A 23,147-nucleotide genomic window follows, 5' to 3' on the forward strand; every position below is an offset into this window, starting at 1 on the left:
TTCTCAATTTCTCATTATAATTTTTCTATTTCTCTCAAACTCTCTTAAACCTACTTGCTACTAAATGCTAGCGAATTTCTTTACTTTTCATTATAATCTGAGATTTCTCGACTATAAGCTTCCTACTATTGTGATTTCTGAAACATATATAGTGATAAAGACAAATTTAGTTTGCGTTTAGTTTCCTGTAAAAATGATAAATCAGAAATTGAATCTCCATCTCCTGTCATCGTTATCTACAAGCTTTTTGCCTTTTACTCTGATTTCTAAATATTTGATTTTTTGTTTTCTACAGTGACTCAGTGAGAGTCGATCAGCCAAAGACAAGGGTGATTATGCCCTTTCCCTTCAATAGATTAAGTGAACATGTGTTCGTGTTTTTTTTTTGCCCTTTTTCTTGAATTCTTGAAAGACAAATTTACCTTGTAGTCTTGAACTTGTGGTATTTTGCTCATGTGGTGTTTTGTTGGTGCCTGTCAAATTTTGCAAAGCAAGTGTTTGATGGAATGCCTCTAAGACGATTAAATGGAGTTTTTTGGTATGATTTTGGCTTTGTTTTTTGTGCCTGTATCTATGGACTTTGTACTTTAATCCTTTTTTAAAGGCCAAAATCCTAGTTCTATTTACGTGTTTACTTTTTTTGACTTCTTATACTTCAAAATTTTCTTTGTATATTTTTTTAATTATGAGTTTTTGTTATTTACTTATTTGTTTAATTTACTTCTTTACATGTTGTATTATACTCATTTGTTTAATTTTTAGTAGATTTTTATTGCACTTGGAAGTATGCATTTTAATTGTTTCATTGTTACATTGTTTTAACTATCTTGTTTGATTTTACATTTCCAAATTAATCAATTATTGGGGTTTGAAGAAGGATATACAATTCATTCCGTAAAACAAGAAGGAGCTGAAAACTTTTAGCACATTCAATTTTTGCCTTATTAACTTATTAAAAATCATACTTATTTTTTCAGTTTTGTTCCGGTGTTGCTTAATTTTTTTTTCTTACATTAATTTTGTTGTAGTTCGGTAGTATAGAAAGGGGCACTATTATCTTCTACCGCCCAGGGCATGAAAAAACAATTGGACCGGCCCTGCATGCAAATGTACAACTTTTCAAAGATAACTAATTTCTATACACTCTCCAGGAATACATCTAAAATCATCACAACTCTATGCAGCTTGCATTTTTCGGTTCTTACCAGGTACAAATACAGCACTATCTCTCCCATTTCCACCCAAATCATCGGAATCCAATTCCAATTCCAATTCCTTAATTCTCCTAACAAATGCTGAAAACAAAGGAAAGTTTACAGGCGAAAAGAACTCAGCCCCCATTCTCTGGTAAACAAACACTTCAATTCCATTCCCACCCACCAAATTCTTCCTAATCTGTTCAAAACTCTCACTGTTTCCTGCAATCTCCAAATTCTGACCACAAACCTCAACTCCATTCTTTCTGCAACCATCTCTTATCTCTTCAAGAAGCATCTCAGGACTCGAACACAACTCATTTGGCTGTTGTTCATCCAAAAGATCCATTCCTGGCAATATCATTCTACACGAGTTTTTATGAAATACTTTTATAATTTCTTCATATCTGTTCACGGTGTTACAAAACCCTGCTGCCACCTCAGCTGGATGGGACCGGGTTCTGTACCATGAGTGGATAAGAGGAAGCTTTCCCGACAGTATGACTGGAGTGTCGCTAAAAGATGAGGCAGCCATTGACAGGATCTTGTCAGCATGAGAGACAAGTTGGGTTGAATACCATGAAAGAAAGAAATCCCCGTATGGGGTCTTCCATGATCCTCCTTCTTTGAAGAAGGTGTTGATGATGGGATGTTGGTTGTAACTTGGGGCGTCGTGTGGACCAGAAAGTCCCCAATTAGGGTTTCCATGATTTTCGGAATGTTTCTTGAGATTGTTCATCATGTTTTGATCGTAACATTGAAATTCCCCTGCTCCTAAACTGATTTTATTCTTGTTTTGATCTTGATGAGATGGGTATCGAAGCTCACCATCTGGGCCCATACCGATTGTTATACCCTGTAAAAATTCATCCATCAGTAACAATGACATTGACAGAAACAAGATACTCATTCATCAACTACTTACTGTGATTGTGGAGCCCATGAATGGAGAGAAGGATGTCTTGAAGCTCTCGATGAATCCTTGATAGACATTCATGGCGGTTTTGCCATGAAAAATAGGAAGATCGTCAACACCAAAAGACAAACAGTCTTTATAACGCTTCCCTGAGCGATCAGCAAAGAAGATATCCGGTTCAGATTGCCCAATTTCAGAAACCCATTTAGGGAGGTGGATGTTTTCTTGTTTGCTGCCATGGAAGCAGAGGGTAACATGAAGCTTAAGACCTGCTTTTTGAATCATGTCTACAAGAGTAAGGTAGCCTGACCATTGGTATTTTCCCATTGCTTCTTTCTCTGCAACTCCCCACCAAATTGGGAGCTCTACACCTTCGACTCCTAATAACTTTAAAGCCCTAAGTCCTGCTGATATTGCTCGTGAATGGTTTATTGCGTGGCAATCAGACACTGAATTCATCGGTAATCCAACATATAACTTCACGCCATCTTTCTGTACATTTAACAAGTATCCATAGATCAAAAAGAGCTCACAAAACAAATCTAATTATAAGTTTTGATTAACTGAGTGAAGCAAGAACTAGAAGGATTTCATTTCGAAATACCTAAGTGAGAAACCTAAGTAAAAGGTAACAAACAATCTCCGATCAATCAAAACTAATTTCAAAACAATTAAAAATCAAGAACTTACAGGTTTCGATATGGCGTTATCCTCGGAAGCCTTGATGGATACTGCATGATGAGAATGAGAAATAGAAATAGATCGAGTTGCAACCTTAAGAGACACATTAGGGCATTTGGTTATTTGACAAAAACCAATCCGCGACTTGGTAGAAGATGAACAAATGATCATCGGAATGCTGTTATTGTTGTTATTATTGCCTAATTGAGAAAACTTGACCGGAGAAGCTACGATCAACGACATTTCCATGTTGGTTTTGAAAGTATTTGGCGTAGTGGATAAAATTTGAAAGAGATAGAAAGTTTAGGATAAAGGAAATTGAGGGTTTAAGATGATTTGAATTGGGGGAGAAGGAAGATGGATGATATATTGGCCAAACAGAGGAGGAAAGTACAGTCAGTGTGCCACGTGTCGTGCTCTTATAGAAGAAAAAGTGTAAGCCGCATACTCGTTCACGTTTTTTTAACACTTGTTTCGAAAATATGCATGCATAGTTGTGTAATTTGTGGATAATATTAAATTAATGTAGGGTCGATATAATTTTTTAAAATTCTTTTATCGTATGTTATCTATACTTGTGATTAAGATGTTTATTTCTTTAACTTTTAATAATTTAATATTATGAAAGTCTTTTTTCTTTATTAAAAATCCATTATTTGGTTGAACTATTTGGGAAAATCCCAGAAAAACCCTATATATTATAGGTAAATGCTTAAAAAAACCATTATATTATTTCTTTGTTCGATTTAACCACTATTAGTTCTCAAGCCGTGTAATATATCTATTTTAATCGGTAAACCTAGGTTACCCGTTCTTTTTAGTGTACGTGTCATACGACTCCAATACATCAACCCATTTTTTCACCTCCAATCGATCATTCTGTAAAAAAAAGGTTTGTCGAGGGAAAGCTTCGTGGAATCATCCGTAAAATTAGTGGTTAATCACAAGAAAAAAAAGGTAATCGACTTGAAATTCTCATTCACTTTGACTTTAACTTCAAATGTCTGCATTGATTTTTTAAGGAATCTTACTTTTTTTTTTGTGTGCATTGACTCACTGTGACTTAAAATTCTCGTTCACTGTGACTTTAACTCCATAGATAGCATGTTTTATTTACTTTGTTTTTGTCTGCATTGATTCTTTAAGGAATCTTAACCAACAGCTATTGTTGGAACATCCCTGTGAACAAACCCAAACATACATAGGGCTACATCTTTCTAACCTCTTACGTTTATTTTCGATGTAATTGTAGGTTTTAGATGAGAAGAAATACTAGAAGAAGTTTCCCATTTGAAAGTAATATACTAGTGTTAATACAAATTGCTGTTTTGATAGGTGTTCAGGCGTGTGTTTCTGGGTCTTAAGAGGCTGATTTCCAACAGCTATGACTTTAACTTCAAATGTGGAAGTTGAAGTTTATATGGAGGATTTGAATGTAACAGATGATGAGTCTGATGGAGAAGAATATGTTGCTTCTACAATGGACAAGACAATATGGGATCCTTTTTTGAATGATTTGGTACAGGGAGAAGTGGAATGGCCTGACATATCATCTGATGATGCTGAATGGACCTTTTCAAATGAAGAAACTGACAAAGGAGATAATATAGGTCAGATATTTTGGGACCAATATCTTGTACACAACCCTAGGATACCTTGGAATAAAATGGAACCACACTTGGGGGGAAAATACGAAAGCCCAGAACAGTTCAAGCTTTGTCTAACAAATTATGCGGTGGCTAATGGATACCAATTGAGGTTTGGCAAGTGTGATCGTTCTAGGATATTAGTACGATGCGGAAAAAAAAGTGACGAGAATAAGTGTCCATTTAGATGTTGGGCATCTTGGATGGGGAATGAACTAACTTGGCAAGTGAAATCTTTGGAAAAGAAACATGTTTGTGCACGAAAATACAGCCTCGGTTCATTGATAACTCCGGGTTGGATTGCTAACCATTATCTTAATGACCTAATTCGCAACCCCAAAACGAAAGTCAAAGAAATGAAAGCTGATTTTTTACAGAATTATTCTTTAAAGCTTAGCAGAGGTCAGTGTGAAAGGGCAAGGGCATTAGCATTTACACTAATTGATGGCAAGTTGACTGATCACTATGCTAGGATATGGGATTATGGTAATGAAGTTTTGAGATCAAACCCAGGAAGCACTGTTGAAATTGGAGTCGATGTCAATCCGGATGCAAAATATTTCAAAAGAATCTACATTTGTTTGAAGGCTTTAAAAGAAAGATGGTTGAAAGGTTGTCATAAGGTGATTGATTTAGATGGATGTTTCTTGAAAGGGAAAGTTAAAGGGGAGTTGATAGCTGCCATTGGTCGAGACGGAAACAACCAAATTTACCCCATTGCATGGGCAGTTGTGAATGTAGAAAATAAAGATAATTGGAAGTAGTTCATTGAGTTACTACAATCGGATATTGAAACAGTTGAAGGAAACGGGGTTACTTTAATATCAGATAAACATAAGGTAATTTTTTACTTTTTAGCAAATTTTGACATATTATAAATGACAAAACAGCCCTTATGTTATAACAGCCCCTATAGACATTTTTGGACACTTTTTAGCAAATTTTGACATATTATAAATGACAAAATAGCCCCTATGTTAAAACAGCCCCTCTGGACATTTTTGGACACTTTGTAGCAAATTTTGATATATTATAAATGACTAAATAGCCCCTATGTTATAACAGCCCCTATGGACATTTTTGGACACTTTTTAACAAATTTTGACATATTATAAATGACAAAACAACCCTTATGTTATAACAGCCCCTATAGACATTTTGGACACTTTTTAGCAAATTTTGACATATTATAAATGAAAAAACAGCCCCTATGTTATAACAGCCCCTATGGACATTTTTGGACACTTTTTAGCAAATTTTGACATATTATAAATGACAAAACAAACCCTATATTAATACAGCCCCTATGGAGTTAAAACAGCCCCTACTTATGGCAAAAGAGCCCTTATTATATCAAAACAGCCCCTACTTATATTGTATATAAATACATGGTCTTCTTGAAGCCGTGAAGGAGGTGATGCCACATGCTGAGCACCGGCAATGTGCCCGCCATATTTGTGCCAATTTCTACAAACGTTTCAGTGGAGAGATTTATAAAACCTTGTTTTGGGAAGCTGCAATGTCCACAACAGATCAACAGTTCAAAAACAATATGGAAAAGATGAAAGAGTTGAATAATGATGCATATGATGATCTCATGAAAAGAAATCCTAAAACATGGTGTAGGTCCTATTTTGCAACAGATAGGGCATGCGAGGCTGTAGAAAATGGAGTATCTGAGTCATTTAACTCTGCAATCGTTGGTGCTAGGGGGAAACCGTTGAAAACCATGTTAGAAGAGATTAGACTTCATGTGATGGAGAGGTTTGATGCAATGAAAAGGAGTACAAATTCATGGAAAACTGTTGTTGCTCCAAAGATACTTATAAAGATGAAAAAATGGCACAAAAACATGAGGTATGGATTGTTTCCCCTTTACAAACTGGATTGTTCCGTAATAAAATGTAAAAATATTATACTAACTTTTTATATTCGATAGGAATTAGATGGTTATCCCAAGTGGGCCTCTATTGGAGGTTAGAAATGGTTATGAAGGATATATGATAGACTTGACAAGTTGGACATGCACATGCAGGCTATGGGTTTTGTCTGGACTTCCATGTGTACATGCATGCGCGACTATAAACCATACCCACCAAAATCTCCTTGACTATGTAAGTGATTGGTTCAAGAAGGAAAAGTATCACTTGGCTTATAACACTTCCATTGTTCCTTTAAATGGAAATAATTTATGGGTTAAAACTCCATATGATAAGCTATTGCCCCCAAAAGAACGCAGGATGCCAGGAAGGCCTTCTGTTAAAAGAAAAAGAGACCAAACTGAAAAAAGACAAAGTATTCAACTGTTTCGGGTAAAGGAAAAATAAAGAAGTGTCACAACTGTTTACAGGAAGGGCACAATGCTAGGACATGCAAGAATGAAAAAGTTGTACCCCCTTCTAAGGAAAAGAAGCCTCCTGGTAGGCCTAAAAAACCACATTCTGATGAAGCACCTTCAAAACGACCAATTACAAGTGGTGGGAGAGGAGGAAGAGGACCAACTAGGGAAAGAGGTGGAAGAGGATCATCTGTAGGTAGAAGTGGTGGTAAAGGAGGAAGGTCACTTATAGATAAAATCTTTGATTCACCAACAGAAAATGAAGTTATAAACATGTTTGATAATTTTGAGGAAGACGTATTTAGGGCTGAAATGGAAAGGGGAGAAAGTTCACATATGATGCAATTCCCTGAATCACAATTTGATGAGGGAGTTCCTATAACTCAAGATGATGGAGTGCCTGAAACTCAATTTGATGTTGAAAATGGTAAGAAATAATTTCATTTGTATGTATTCTATAATTATATTAAATGTAATACTTTCATAACTTTTGCAGCTAATTGGGAAGATCAATCTCATGTGGTTGGCGGGATAGCAATTAATGTACCTATTATCCGTGAAAAGTTCAATCCAAGAAAGCCATCTAGATGAGGATGTAGGTGGAATACTAGATTTAGAAGCCGAAATGGGACACAAATCAAGTCTTTTGTTAATTTGGAATACTAGATTTAGGAGCCAAAATACGACAAAACTCTAGTATTTTGTGATGAATTTTGATACTTGGAATCTAGTATTCCTATTCTTTTGTTATTGAAATGTAATTCAATTATGTCCCTTTGACAAGTTATTTTAACTGTTTTGCATTTTGTTCCATATTATTTGTTTTGCATTTTGTTCTTTTAACATGTTATATTATGCTAAAGACCCAAACCAAGGGCAAAACGTGTTGGATTAGTGTCTAAGTCCATAACTATTTTGGTATGTACTTGACCCGATGGTGCATGGTCATTTTGGGTTGCCTTCACCAAAGCAACTTGATAGGATGAATTATGGAGAGAAAGGATTAAATATGATTTATTAATATATTATGAGAATAATATATTAAAGGAGAAATCATATTATTTAATTAATATTAGTCAAGAATTAATAAGAATTAAGTTTGTGGCTAAAAGATATTAATTAAACTTAAGGGACTAGGATTGTAATTATAAGATAATTGCAATTGGGCTATGGATTGCCTTATAATATAAGGTTGGACGAATTCTACGGGGAAACCCATTAGAAATCGTCCAAGGGCCTTTAAGGAAGGAGTCCATGGGTTGCTTAGGGCTTAAGCATCCCAATTAGGGTTTCCTTATTTGATAACCCTAATAGCTTCACTATTTAAAGATCCCTAGAGCACCAAAAACGTGGGCAAGTAATTCCTTAGGGTTTTGGACGGCTTTTGGGTGTCTCCTTCTCTCCCCCTCTTCATCCTCTTGCTCTTGGTGTTTGTGAGCCATTAGAGGAGTGGCATTTGTGACTCTAAGCTTTCTAAAGTCAATACAAGAAGGAATTGAGATTGTTATTACTATATAACAATCAAGGTATGATCTAAACCCTAATTCATATGTTATATTGATTAGATATAGGGTTTTAAGTCTTGGATTAAAAGCATGTATAATAGAGAAACCTAGATCCAAGCTTTAGGGTTTGCATGAGCACATAGGATGTCTTTTGGCTAAAACTCATCAGTGGTATCAGAGCCTAGATTGGTTTCTATTGTATTGATGCATATTTGATCGAAATCAGCACTGAAAATCGAAATTTTTTGGGTTCTGAGTGTTTGACTCGCCGAGTCACTTGGTGCACTCGCCGAGTCAGGTGTACTCGACGAGTCCAAGTCCAGACTCGACGAGTCGAAACGTCTGACAACTAATTTTCGCGATTTTCTTCCTGTTTTGGGTTTGGATAATTACCTTAAATATGTTTTTGTTATATAATTCGAATTTTATCAATATTTGGTGAATATCCTTAACTAAATAGAAGATAATTGTCAAAATTTAGATAATCAATTGTTTTATTAGATAAAATTTGATTATTTGTAATTTAGATTTGAATTATCTTGTGAAAAGTTTAAATTTCCCCTTTAGGTTTTATAGTTTAAATTTGAACTCAAAAGTTTTGTTTTTGAAATTTTAATAGTTAAAACCCTAATGTTTTGAATAGTTTTAAAACTTGCCCTTAAGTTTTGGAATTTAAATTTTGATTAAAAAGTTTGATTTTGAAATATTTAAATTCTAAACCCTAATGTTTTGAAATGTTTCAAAACTTGCCCTCAAGTTTTGGAATTTAAAAGTTTATTAAAAGTTTAATTTTGAAATGTTAAATTCTAAAACCCTAGTATAGTTTTGAAAAAGTTCAGATCACACCCTTATGGTTTTATTAATTAATTAAGGTGTATAATTAAAAGAGGTTTAATAAATCCATAAAATTTTGGTTTACAATTTAATTGAATTAAAAGTATAATTGTTAAATTAGATCACCTAGTATTTTAAAAGTGTAAAATACACCCTATACTATATATATATATATATATATATATATATATATATATATATATATATATATATCATTAAAAGTCTAACATTATATATATGTATAAGTAAAAGTCATTCTTACCGTTAGTAGGCCTCATTCACGAAGCTGGTCTATAAGGGGTGTTTAAGGAAATTGCCTATAAAATGGCGATTGAATGGGTATCCACTCTTACCCACCACACTCTTGACTAGTGGAGGGTCGTTAGCCGAACGGGTAGGATAAAACAGAAACATTCCATTATAAGTATAATGAAGTATAAAAGTAACTAAATGTTTTCATAAAATTCCCAATCTTAGTTACTTTAGGCAAAAGTGAATTGGTGCAATTCCATGAAATTACACTTTGTGCCCTTGCAAAGACGTTAGTGGAGCGTGTGTGGTTAACCGGAACACTAAATGGTTCTAAGCAAAGGTAGCAAAGGGTGACTCAATGTTTTTCATAGTTCGGTGGAGCGTGTGTGGTTAACCGGCACATCAAATAGGTGACTGTAACATGTGGGGGCACCATGTGATTTACATGGTTATTCACACCCGCTTTGTGATCCTCGGCATCCCAGTCACAAACTAGAGGGGCATATCGAGATTTAAACATGCCATTGAAATGTTCAATGAATCTCAAATGATCTAGGAGTTTTCATAAATTTAAAACTTAAATTTCTTTTTCGTTTTTAATGGTGGAAAATTAGTGAATCGTCATTTACTTACCTTAAAATGTTCTACAATTAGGGTTACGACATCCCTCTCCCGAGTTGTGGAATATTGTGTTGGGTCCTAGCCTTAGTATATCATTTGGGTGATTTACTAAGGACTCAATCAATCAACTAACTTGAATTTTTTTCTCCCGTTTTGTAGATGTCAAAGTACGACAATTATGGTCTTCCCAAATCCCGTGGAACAAGCATTCCACATGAAGATGATATTCCACGATTCGATCGAGGAACAAGAAATCATGCTTCACTTCCTCCTCCTCCCATTGTTCTCCCTAACCCACAAGATCGAAGAATTGAAAGGTTCAATGTCACTAAAGCCCTATTGGAAATGAAACATGAAGATGGTAAACCCATGTGTGCCCACGTTCTAGGAATGAAATCACACATCGATAGGTTGATAATGTTGGGTGCATCATTTCCTGATGATCAGTTGGCTATAGGTTGGGTTCTACAACCACTCCCTGAATCATATAATGAGTTCAAAAGAAAGTATTATATGATGGATCATGACGCAAACCTCATTGACCTAATTTACATGCTCATTGCTGCTGAATCAGAAATGATTTGGCAAAGCAATGGAACATATTTGTTGGAAAAGTCAACCAACCATGCTTCCGAGGACGTTCTAGGAGAACTGACCTGCGTTTGCTGCCAAGAGAAGGGGCGTTGGATACAAGTCTGCCCTAAGAGCCTGAAGAGTCCAGAAGATGGGAGAGTCAAAGAGTATGGCTGTGCTTCAAGTAAAATCCAATATCTAACTCAATTAAGTTCTTATTCGTTGATTCTTAATACATAATGTGATAAGATTGCATTTGAAAGTTTTGCAGGATCAATGAAAAGAAGAGGAAGTGTAACATCCCAAAAATACAGGCCAAAAAATTTCATTTTTAAATATGTCATTATAAAACCAACAGTGTAATGAAACATTTGTAATATCATGTCATGTCAAAACCAAAGTGGAAATAATCAAACATTTGATCATAAAACAATATCAGAGTGTAATCCCAAAGATCTCATGTGCGGAAAACCATAGTGTGATGCGCTGCGATCAAGCCGGCTCCTTTCCTTTAAACACGAAGTTCCTGAAACCAAAACTGAAAACCGTAAGCACGGAGCTTAGTGAGTTCCCCCATCATACCACATACCATACAATCACATATCATACATACTGCCGGACAATTCTGGGGTGCCAGACCTACCCGGTACGGCCATTCTGGGGTGCCGACCTACCCGTGTCAATCCGTTCTGGGGTGCTGACTACCCATGTCAAGCCATTCTGGGGTGCTGACTACCCATCGGTCCTAAAAACCGATCCTCGGGGACTATTTCACTCCCTACTACTACTATCACATAAATCATAACATAACATATTATCAGACATATTTGGGGTGTCCGATCTACCCTTCGGTCCTAACGACCGAACTTGGGGACTATTCCCCTCCTACTACCACTATCACATATAACATATCATGCCAGCATATAAACATATCATCACATACTGTCAGACATATCTGGGGTGTCTGACCTACCCTTCGGTCCTAACAACCGAACTCTACTACTATCACATATACATATCATGCCAGCATATAACATATCAGGTAGTAGAAAACCTAGATGATATCACAAAGACAATCATCTAACCTACAACTCCTACTGGTGGGCCGGCATTGTGGCCGTAGACCCACCGCTACTGGAAGGTAACTCACCTCACACTGCTGAAGTCCCGTAGACACAATCCCACACTGCTGAAGTCCCACAGACTCAACCTCCAGCTGCTGGATGACAGATTCCCGATCTGTCAATATCAAAACATCACCCAATTAATAATTGGGTCCCACTACATAACCATAAACACTTACTTTGGATAATAACATTACCCCAAGCTTGGCTTATTCAAGCCCAAGGCCCAATCCGTAGGCCCAAAGTCAACTAGGAATCAAAGCCCAACACATGGCCCAATTTTCCAAATTGGGCCTAGGCCTATACATGGTCTCATTCTAAGGCCCAACATCATATACTCATTACGGCCTAAACTATGGCCCATCTATGGCCCAATTTTCCAAATTGGGCCCAAGCCCTTTACATGGGCCTTACCCTAGGCCCATTAAATTACTCTAGACCATTTGTTTGATCTTGGATAGTCCATTTAATAACCCAAATCATTAAGGCCCAACAGAAAGGCCCAACAATAAACCTAAGTGAAATTAGGGTTTCACATAAAATGATGATTAGGGTTAAGTTTCCTACTTAACCAATTAAGGACTTAATCCATTAAGGACATAATCCATTAAGTCCAATCTTACTTAGATTAATTTCCGCCAATGATTATTAATTAATATTCCAAGTTATTAAATAATTCTCGTGTGTCACGCTTAATTCTCCAAATTAAGATTTATTGGCATTAGGGTTTTTCCAACATAAATACTAGCCCATTATTAATTTGTTAGACTTTTAGGTTAGTCAGGGCTTTATCGGGCCTACCAAGCCCACTAGAATATCATTGAGCCCATTAGGGTTTTATTGGGTCAGTTAGAGTCCATTAGACTCATTAGGGTTTTCACTAAGCCCATTTGGCTTCATTTGGCCCATTAGGCTAACAAGGCCTATTAGGGTTTCTAGCATCCCCAACCGAGTCAACTCACAAGACAAGCACACAGCAACCCGACACAGCGGCCGGTGTCGGCAGGAAACAGCATCCACCACCCTAAGGTGGTGGTTTTCAAGTTCCTTTCATTATTCCATTTTTTTGCTACAATTACAATGAAAATACCAAAGTGACACACCCACTAACTAAGCTAAACATACACACACATAACCACCTTGGTTGCCGGCGGTGGTGAGTGGCGGCAGAAAACATTTCCGGCAACAGAACACTCCATACACACGCACCAACACAAACACGAGCAGGAACACCCGTGAAACACGACTCGACATCCAACAACTCTCTTCTTCCGATTACTTGCCACCTCAGCTCCCATCGGAGGTCCTTGACTCCAACGGGAACAACGAACGATGGTTGTTCGGTGGTGTTAGCGATGCGCATTCGAACGCGAACAGTGGCGGCACCACCATGGTCTCGTTTCTCCGGCTTCACAAACGAGGAGGAGGCGGCAGAAGGGGTGGCAACAGACACCCGTGGAAATCACGTCGTTGATTGCACTCACCGGAGGATATGGACTGTGACGGCGCGGCTGGTCAGAGTTGACATAAAGCGGTGGCGCGATGGTCGTTCGGGGACGTTAGCGGTCGGAGAGATGGAAACCAGTGGCGACGATGGCTGGGAAAGCTCACACATGGCGGCTGAGATGCACAAGAGAAGTGGTGATGGCTGCTTTCCAACATTAGGGTTAGGCCTAGGAGGTAGCGGGTTTATATACCCAGATTGTTTATGCTCTTTCCCATAATCGCAGAAATGGTCCATCTCTTTAATATTCTTACCAAATAACATCTCGAATTTACCATATCTACCCTAATTTTAGAAATTCATTACAACTCCAATCTAGAATTTACCCAATAGCCCCTAGCTCCAAAAACTTTCATAATAAGTCCCAGAGGTTACCATTTAGTCCCTGCCTTTCATAAAGCTTACAAATTAAGTCCGCATTTCACACTTTTAACCCCCAACTTCTAAAATTATGACAATTAGCTCCTCGAGACCAACACCTTGCTATATAATTATTTAGTTTAGGGCTACTATTCGTTCATCAATTTATTTACTTATCTAATAAATAAACAGGGTATTACAACTCTCCCCCACTTAAATTAGATTTTGTCCTTGAAATCATTCCTTACCATTCATTACTCGCCCAACCACTCTAGTAGCATAGTCACCAATCTGGGCACGCCCTATCCTTCCCAGGGTAGCCACGACCAATCCTCGTAAAGCCCTAAAATCCGCAGGTGCCGAATTCCTTGCAACAAGGCCACATGTACCCTGTCCGAAATCTGCTGTCTTGAGATGGTCTGAATCCCTAGTAGACCACTCATACTAAATCATTATCGATGGAACCAGCCCGCTTATCCCTCAATTGACTACTTAGCTTCTGATAGCACGTGGTTCCCACCATAAACCTGGGTCACTAACCCAATTACCTCTGCAGATCACTTATTCTCGGCTAAGGCTCAGCTAATCCCGGTGTGGGTGACTTGTCACTCCCGATAAACCAGCTATTTCGTGCGCATATGCAACTAAAACAAACATACGATCACTGCCCAAACGTTGAAACTGCCCGAACACTGAACTTCCTGAAGCAGTATACGTGGCTATATAGCTGCTTACCAAAAGCTACCGAGACCTCCTGGGTCTCAATTCGCTTGCCAAGCCTCTGAAATACTAGGCTTCCACCCGGATGCGGAGCCACGGGACTCCTTACTTAGTCGCCTCACACGACTTCTGAACGAAATCCTTCTTTGGAACTAGTTGCAACTAATTATCATGCCACTGTGACTCTACTACTTTCTGATCTAACCGATCGGGCCCATGCATCAAACCCTATCATCATCCAATCCGAGACTATAAGTGATTGCTACCTAACCAATGGTAGCCTTACATCACAAACACCCTTAAGCAGTCCATTACTTCCCTGATCTTATAACTGTAGTGGCGTTCCTGCAGTCTTATCACTGGCTCAACCCGAGCTAATCCATCTGGATAATACCGAAATCCAATAGGTAGATTTACATATCCTCACTGCTACACCCAAATGGGTGGGTACTACTGTTCCTTCTGCGTCCTAACAACGCACTCACACTATCTACTAACCTGGTGAATGTTGCGGCTGCACCCACAGTCTCACAACACCCTATCATTATCTGACCGCTAGTGAATGCTACGGCTACCCCCGCAGTCTTACAACACTTCCCATGCTAACTGACCACTAATGAATGCTACAGCTACCCCCGCAGTATTACAACACTTTCCATACCGGGTTGGACACGCACTCGACCTAACACATCACTGAACTAGAGTCCTAACCGGAACTCTGACATGGTTCCTGAAACCTGCTGTCATGTAACCCCACTGTATCAGTACCGTACCCATGCCCGTCATCAAAGCGTCAAAGTAAACCATGAAATCATCTACACCCTCTTGCAGGGTGAGAATCAGTGCCTCGTACAACCGCTGTCTGAGAGCCTCGAAGGCTGCCTGCTGCCCAGGCCCCCAAAGGAAGGCCACCGACTTCTTGGTCAGTCGATTCAAAGGAACCTCAATCTCGGAGAAGTCCCGTATAAATCTCCGGCAATAACCCGCCATACCCAAGGAATTTCGAATCTCATATGGAGACCTCGGAATCTCCCACTACATCACGACCTCTATCTTGGCCGAATCAACTAGAATACCCTTCTGGTTGACAAGGTGGCCAAGAGATTGCACCTTGCGCAACCAAAACTCACAGTTGGGAGAACTTTATAAAAAGTCTCCCCCCTACTTAGATTCGACTAAGTCTTCACAATACATGAGAATTGAAGGATTCCTAATCCTTCTTGCTTTCTAATATACCACTGATGACCACCTGTGCTCGTCAATGCTAGCGTTTAATCACTGATTAAACCCTGAGATCTCCTATCCTCAGAAATCTCGATGAGTACTCTTGAAATCTGATCCAGTCTGACACCTCGATCCATCTAACATGCTGTCAATTGAAGACCTTAATCTTCACTCTAGCTGACGAATCCCTGTTCCCACTCCCATTCTTGCAGTACCACTAAACTTTGACCAGACACATCCCATGCTAAAACACAATCCTCTTGAACATCCAATGACCAACCACTTATGCATCTAACACCCGCGACTGACACTACCCTCTTCCTATCACCAGTTCTGTCCTAGCAACGGTAGTGTCTTGAACTCCAAAGTTCATCAATAAACAATTACCGACCATACCTGATCAATGATAGAACCTCTGAACGCTGACTTCATCGGAGAACAATCACTCCAACCCTGATTGAGTATCCTCTAAATAATACTCCTGCATAGATCCCGACAAAGATCCGAAATGATAACGGTATGCGCGGAACTCACTCCGCAAGATACGTCCCTCTTTGGGTTCATCAAGGACCTTTCGGCATGCAAGATGGCATATATGATCCTTGGTAACCAAACACTAGTAGAAAAACCGACCCGAGATCTAACTTATCCAAACTTACTCATAACTCCAACGCGATTCGTATTCCCAACATCCATCTAATAAAAATAGAAGATGACATACCCGCAACATCTGGAGGAATAATAATCACCTTTTGCTGACATGATCAACCCCGCTACCCTGTAGCAGACTAAACCCTTGGAGTGACAAACTCCCTTATACACTGTCCTGTACGTGCTGCACTGATTCTGGCCCTGCTGGCCCATCACCTGCTGATCAGAAATCATGGGTCTCTTCCCGAGACCCCTACTATACGCACCTGGCACACAACTTTCCTTCCAGGGTGCTCCCAAATCGATCCCGCATCTGCAACTCTTAGAAATCATATCCTTCAGGGTCTGACACCCTGTCACGCTCACTAGCTCGCTTGCCAATGGCTAAGATGCAACAACTGGAACATCCTCTGTCCCCAAACTGGGTCACAAACTCTTCCCTGAAGCTTCTTAGATTCTCCAAGACTCTCACTGATTCGAGTATAGATCCTGTGCTTTCAGTAGTACGGGCCCAATACTACCTTCCACACCTATCCATACTTTCCTCAGCAATCCTCCCGGATCCTCCAAGTCACTTCCTCAACTGGTACACCCAAGTCTAACTGAGCCTCACTACTAACTCACTGAAATATATCCTAGGTTTCCCTAGGTTCCCGAACTCACCCAATCCTCAGCTGCTGAAAGATTCCTAGTAATGTCAACTAGCTACCTCATGAATATAGCCACATGCAACAGAGATCAGATAATCCTTCAAGTAACAAACTCATCCCTATAATGGTTAGACTCAAACGAGAGCTATGCAATAGGATCAAATCTATCACTTTGAGATTATCCAGCCTGTGCCACATGTGACTTAGCATATTCACTTAATAGCTAACTCACATCACTAAGATTCCCACAAAGCACAAAACAAGCAACATTCAGACAATGGAAAATCTAACCATCATACTCCAATCAAATCATTTTATCCTCTAATCAGGAACCTGTACATGCAATTAAAAGGCTCATACAATCAGGCATAACCTAAACAGGCTATCCTATCACTGACTGATCAGTACTAGCATGCAAGTCTACAAGCACATATAATAGGCATATAAGGTATCCTCCTAGATCCTTAGCCCTAATCTAACATGCAGTTCTCATAAGCATATCATATCATAACATCTCATAACATGTATGGATATCTTGAGGAAGACTTACTTGAGCTCGGCTGATTACACGCATCACACACCTTGTTCTTTTCAAAGTTCTTTTCTCTTTTCAAACTTCTTTTATAAAATGATTTTATTTTTGAAAATTTTCATACCAAGTCCTTAGTTTGAGTTCAGACACACCCGAGAGTGTGCCCGAATCCCTCAAACCAAGGCTCTGATACCAACTTGTAACATCCCAAAAATACAGGCCAAAAAATTTCATTTTTAAATATGTCATTATAAAACCAATAGTGTAATGAAACATTTGTAATATCATGTCATGTCAAAACCAAAGTGGAAATAATCAAACATTTTATCATAAAACAATATCAGAGTGTAATCCCAAAGATCTCATGTGCGGAAAACCATAGTGTGATGCGCTGCGATCAAGCCGGCTCCTTTCCTTTAAACACGAAGTACCTGAAACCAAAACTGAAAACCGTAAGCACGAAGCTTAGTGAGTTCCCCCATCATACCACATACCATACAATCAGATATCATACATATTGCCGGACAATTCTGGGGTGCCCGACCTACCCGGTACGACCATTCTGGGGTGCGGACCTACTCGTGTCAAGCCGTTCTGGGGGGCTGACTACCCATGTCAAGCCATTCTGGGGTGCTGACTACCCATCGGTCCTAACAACCAATCCTCGGGGACTATTTCACTCCCTACTACTACTATCACATAAATCATAACATAACATATTATCAGACATATCTGGGGTGTCCGATCTACCCTTCGGTCCTAACGACCGAACTTGGGGACTATTCCCCTCCTACTACCAATATCACATATAACATATCATGCCAGCATATAAACATATCATCACATACTGTCAGACATATCTGGGGTGTCTGACCTACCCTTCGGTCCTAACAACCGAACTCTACTACTATCACATATACATATCATGCCAGCATATAACATATCAGGTAGTAGAAAACCTAGATGATATCACAAAGACAATCATCTAACATACAACTCCTACTGGTGGGCCGACATTGTGCCGTAGACCCACCGCTACTGGAAGGTAACTCACCTCACACTGCTGAAGTCCCGTAGACACAATCCCACATTGCTGAAGTCCCGCAGACTCAACCTCCAGCTGCTGGATGACAGATTCCCGATTTGTCAATATCAAAACATCACCCAATTAATAATTAGGTCCCACTACATAACCATAAACACTTACTTTGGATAATAACATTACCCCAAGCTTGGCTTATTCAAGCCCAAGGCCCAATCCGTAGGCCCAAAGTCAACTAGGAATCAAAGCCCAACACATGGCCCAATTTTCCAAATTGGGCCTAGGCCTATACATGGTCTCATTCTAAGGCCCAACATCATATACTCATTACGGCCTAAACTATGGCCCATCTATGGCCCAATTTTCCAAATTGGGCCCAAGCCCTTTACATGGGCCTTACCCTAGGCCCATTAAATTACTCTAGACCATTTGTTTGATCTTGGATAGTCCATTTAATAACCCAAATCATTAAGGCCCAATAGAAAGGCCCAACAATAAACCTAAGTGAAATTAGGGTTTCACATAAAATGATGATTAGGGTTAAGTTTCCTACTTAACCAATTAAGGACTTAATCCATTAAGGACATAATCCATTAAGTCCAATATTACTTAGATTAATTTCCGCCAATGATTATTAATTAATATTCCAAGTTATTAAATAATTCTCGTGTGTCACGCTTAATTCCCCAAATTAAGATTTATTGGCATTAGGGTTTTTCCAACACAAATACTAGCCCATTATTAATTTTTTAGACTTTTACGTTAGTTAGGGCTTTATCGGGCCTACCAAGCCCACTAGAATATCATTGAGCCCATTAGGGTTTTATTGGGTCAGTTAGAGTCCATTAGACTCATTAGGGTTTTCACTAAGCCCATTTGGCTTCATTTGGCCCATTAGGCTAACAAGGCCTATTAGGGTTTCTAGCATCCCCAACTGAGTTAACTCACAAGACAAGCACACCGCAACCCGACACAGCGGCCGGTGGCGGCAGGAAACAGCAGCCACCACCCTAAGGTGGTGGTTTTCAAGTTCCTTTCATTATTCCATTTTTTTGCTACAATTACAATGAAAATACCAAAGTGACACACCCACTAACTAAGCTAAACATACACACACATAACCACCTTGGTTGCCGGCGGTTGTGAGTGGCGGCAGAAAACATTTCCGGCGACAGAACACTCCATACACACACACCAACACAAACCGAGCAGGAACACCCGTGAAACACGACTCGACATCCAACAACTCTCTTCTTCCGATTAAAAGTTTCTCTATTTTAAGAAGAAGGGAGAGTACCTTTTATGCTTTATGATAGGTCTTAATGATTAAGAATCATATCTCAATTGATCCTCTAAGTGAGTCTTAGTGCAATTGTATGTCTAAGAAGAGGAATCGAGAATTGAAGAAATGGTTAAATCAAGAAGCCAATCATAATTCATTCCATAACAAGTCTTAAAGTTAAGATTGTGACATTAAGTGACAAGTCTTAAGAAGGTTTATAACATTCATGTAATGTAGAATTTGGAAAAAGGTTTTCTTATTCTTGAACATTTGAAATTGGAAAACTGTGATGTCTTGGATAAGACAAAGACCAACTAGGACCAAAATTTTATGAAATGTTTTGTCTTGATAAAAACTACACTAACTCTTGAATATTTGTTTGTCAAGAAATGTTTTATTGACAAGAGAATATTATATATCAAGGAGTCAGTGGGAGTCTTAATGATATTGAAAAGTTTCAAGAACTAATCAAGAATAAACTTTATCGATCATCACTAGCACACGACTTGAGGTTTACAACCTATCGTGTTGACATTATCTTGTTTCTATGCCGTTCCAATTGAGTTAATTATGCATGTAAGTTCTATGAGTTCTCATTTGAACGCATAAAAGGCAAGCACCTTAATCAATGAAAAGTACATTGATAGGAAAGAGTGAGCTGCTTAACTACTTGGAAGACATGGTGGGCAGCCGTGTTACCATAAGGCAAAAATCAAGATTGAAAAAGTTCGGTCCATATGAGTTTGAATTTGTCGTAAACTTTGTTGTTTTTTGACAAATTCACATGGATAGGAACACATACACCATTAAAATCTAAGTGTCATAAGATTTTCTCCTTCATGAAAATGACTGTGAGAAAATGCTTTCACTAAGAGAGATTTTAAGAAGATAGCAATTGTAAAATTGCATTCTCAAATTTGATTATGGTTACGGTATCCCTCTCCATAATTTAAATTGTGAAATTTGGCAATTAGTCTGAATTGTTTAAGACACACATATGAGCTATCTTGGATAAAGGTGTATGAGATTAAGAAGCATAAATAAAAGATTATCAAAGCATTAAGTATTAGAAATATGAACTTAAAGGAATTCAATAGGCATTGTTATTTCTGAAAGTTAAGCTGTTTTTCCAAATACAAGTCAAAGCTAGTGAGAGCATAAGTGTTATGTTTATAATAATCATCATGATAGTGGGAGCATAAATGTTATGATTGTATGATTATTAAGGCAAGTATTGCAAGTTAGCAATATTAATTATAGAAAACAAGAGTTATACGTTGCAAAGTCGTAAAGGTTGAATAGTTGTTTTGCTATAATTAAGGGAGAGAATATTGTACTTTGTTTCAAAATCTAAAGCTTAGATAAATTTTAATAAATTTAGTCAAAGGATACATAGTGTGCTCTTAAATTTCGATTATGACCATGGTATCCCTCTTCATAGTTCGAATTGTAAGAACGAGACACATAAAATATTACGGCAGAAGATTGATAAAGTATTAAATCTTCATGTAAGACATTATGCATCGTGTCCCATACGTCTCGGGTATAGGATCGATTGGAAATGCTATAATATTTTCTCATTCTAAAATTTTTCCAAATGTCTAGCGTATTTAGAGGAAAAAAGGACAAGAATCGGTTTTGACTAAGATAATTAAACAACTATCAAAGGACAATCCAGAGTTCGCCGAGGATTGGTCGCTTGTGAGTAGTTGGAAGTATAGTATTGGATGGACCATATCGACATTATTATGAATAGATAAGATTCTATTAAGAATGAGTTGTCATATGGAAAAATATGGAAATGTTTCCATGTTGGGAGTTGGATATTGAGAATCAATGTCTAGATTAGAAACGTTTATGCAAGAAGGATGTTCAAAGGAATGTACTTTGAGTGAGAGACATCACATCTATGGAATTGTCTTGTAACAATCTCCGATAGAGGACTTTGTATTTTCATTGGCAATAGTCCTTGTGACTTTAGTGCAGTGATATTACGAAAGGATCATTGCATAAAATGTTAGAATCTAACATATTCTATAAGTGGCAATAATTTGATATTCTTATACTTATGAAAAAGGATTAGGAGTTGTGAAATGAGTATGATGGGAAATGTGTTCATTTGATCTATTTCACAAAGTAAGAACCATAGGTAAACATTGTGTGCATGCTAAGAGCATGGGACAAGTGTGGTAATAATTCAAGTAAGAAGTTGATTACTCGAAACAACAAATAATGAGTAATCGATATGGTGATAAATAAAAGGTGTTTTATTTATACTCAAAGGTTTGAGGCCATATGGGATTAGTATTATTCTTGTGTTTCACTTTGCATGTTTTGACTTCCTGAATAATTTAATTGGTTGAGAACAGTCAAATTATTCAAACGGGCCACAATCATTCATATGTTGGAAGTAGATATGAAAGAAGACTGTCGTGAATTGGTGTGCGGATTGTCTAAAGAAGTATTAGACATAAGCAAATGTTTGCTGCAACGTTCATGAGTGCTTATGAATATGATTTGAGCATTGGATTAAACCCACGCTCACTTGGATCACTTCATGGATTTTTATCACAAGTGATTAGTGAGACGATAACATCTTATATTTTTGAAACCGAGATGTGTGAGTTGTATCTTGCGAGTCGGTTGCACATTGATAATATGTAAACGCTCCAGTAACTTAGTGTTATAAAACATATTGTTGTGTGTGATTTGATGAGTGAGTGCAAGCGAGCATTGAGTCAAAGTTTATCCGTTCCTTTTATCCAAAGTAGGATAAAAGCGATATCTGTGGGCCCCTCGATGATTTAGTGATGGCACCTAAGCGCTTGGCCAAGCCGGTACTAAATTGATGTGTTCAATTGTAGTCTGTTGTCAGTCGTCATAAATCTGAATTCGGGAAATAGCACATAGACAGAGAGAATGATTAGATCCATGTCTCAGTCTTAACGATAATATCTAGAATGGAGGAATATATGATCCCTTATCTAAAGGACATGCGTATCTGATAAGATCAGAGTTGACAACGGCTTTGGAAAGCTACGATTGCAGATCATGATCTGAAGTCATACGTTGAATAGTTATTAGACTTATCCAAGTGGGAGACTGTTGGATTAGTGTCTAAGTCCATAACTATTTTGATATGTACTTGACCCGATGGTGCATGGTCCTTTTGGGTTGCCTTCACCAAAGCAACTTGATAAGATGAATTACGGAGAGAAAGGATTAAATATGATTTATTAATATATTATGAGAATAATATATTAAAGGAGAAATCATATTATTTAATTATTATTAGTCAAGAATTAATAAGAATTAAGTTTGTGGCTAAAAGATATTAATTAAACTTAAGGGACTAGAATTGTAATTATAAGATAATTGCAATTGGGCTATGGATTGCCTTATAATATAAGGTTGGACGAATTCTATGGGGAAACCCATTAGAAATCGTCCAAGGGCCTTTAAGGAAGGAGTCCATGGGTTGCTTAGGGCTTAAGCA

General features: G+C 38.1%; 2 protein-coding genes across 2 annotated transcripts; one reads left to right on the plus strand and one right to left on the minus strand.

Moving 5' to 3' along the window:
• Positions 1 to 1,098: 1,098 nt before the first annotated feature.
• Positions 1,099 to 3,145, minus strand: LOC111907104 (inactive beta-amylase 9). Its single transcript, XM_023902895.2, has 3 exons — positions 2,803 to 3,145; positions 2,122 to 2,604; positions 1,099 to 2,052 (listed from the first exon to the last, which is right to left on the minus strand). Exons 1-3 carry the CDS (start codon positions 3,040 to 3,042, stop codon positions 1,177 to 1,179), a joined length of 1,599 nt encoding a protein of 532 aa, XP_023758663.1. The 5' UTR covers positions 3,043 to 3,145; the 3' UTR covers positions 1,099 to 1,176.
• A 1,032-nt stretch (positions 3,146 to 4,177) lies between these two features.
• Positions 4,178 to 5,203, plus strand: LOC111907101 (uncharacterized). The gene has a single exon (XM_023902893.1). The coding sequence runs from the start codon at positions 4,178 to 4,180 to the stop codon at positions 5,201 to 5,203; it is 1,026 nt and encodes a 341-aa protein (XP_023758661.1).
• The last annotated feature ends 17,944 nt before the right edge of the window (positions 5,204 to 23,147 follow it).

Source organism: Lactuca sativa, chromosome 5, assembly GCF_002870075.4.
Source record: "Lactuca sativa cultivar Salinas chromosome 5, Lsat_Salinas_v11, whole genome shotgun sequence".
NCBI lineage: Eukaryota > Viridiplantae > Streptophyta > Magnoliopsida > Asterales > Asteraceae > Lactuca > Lactuca sativa.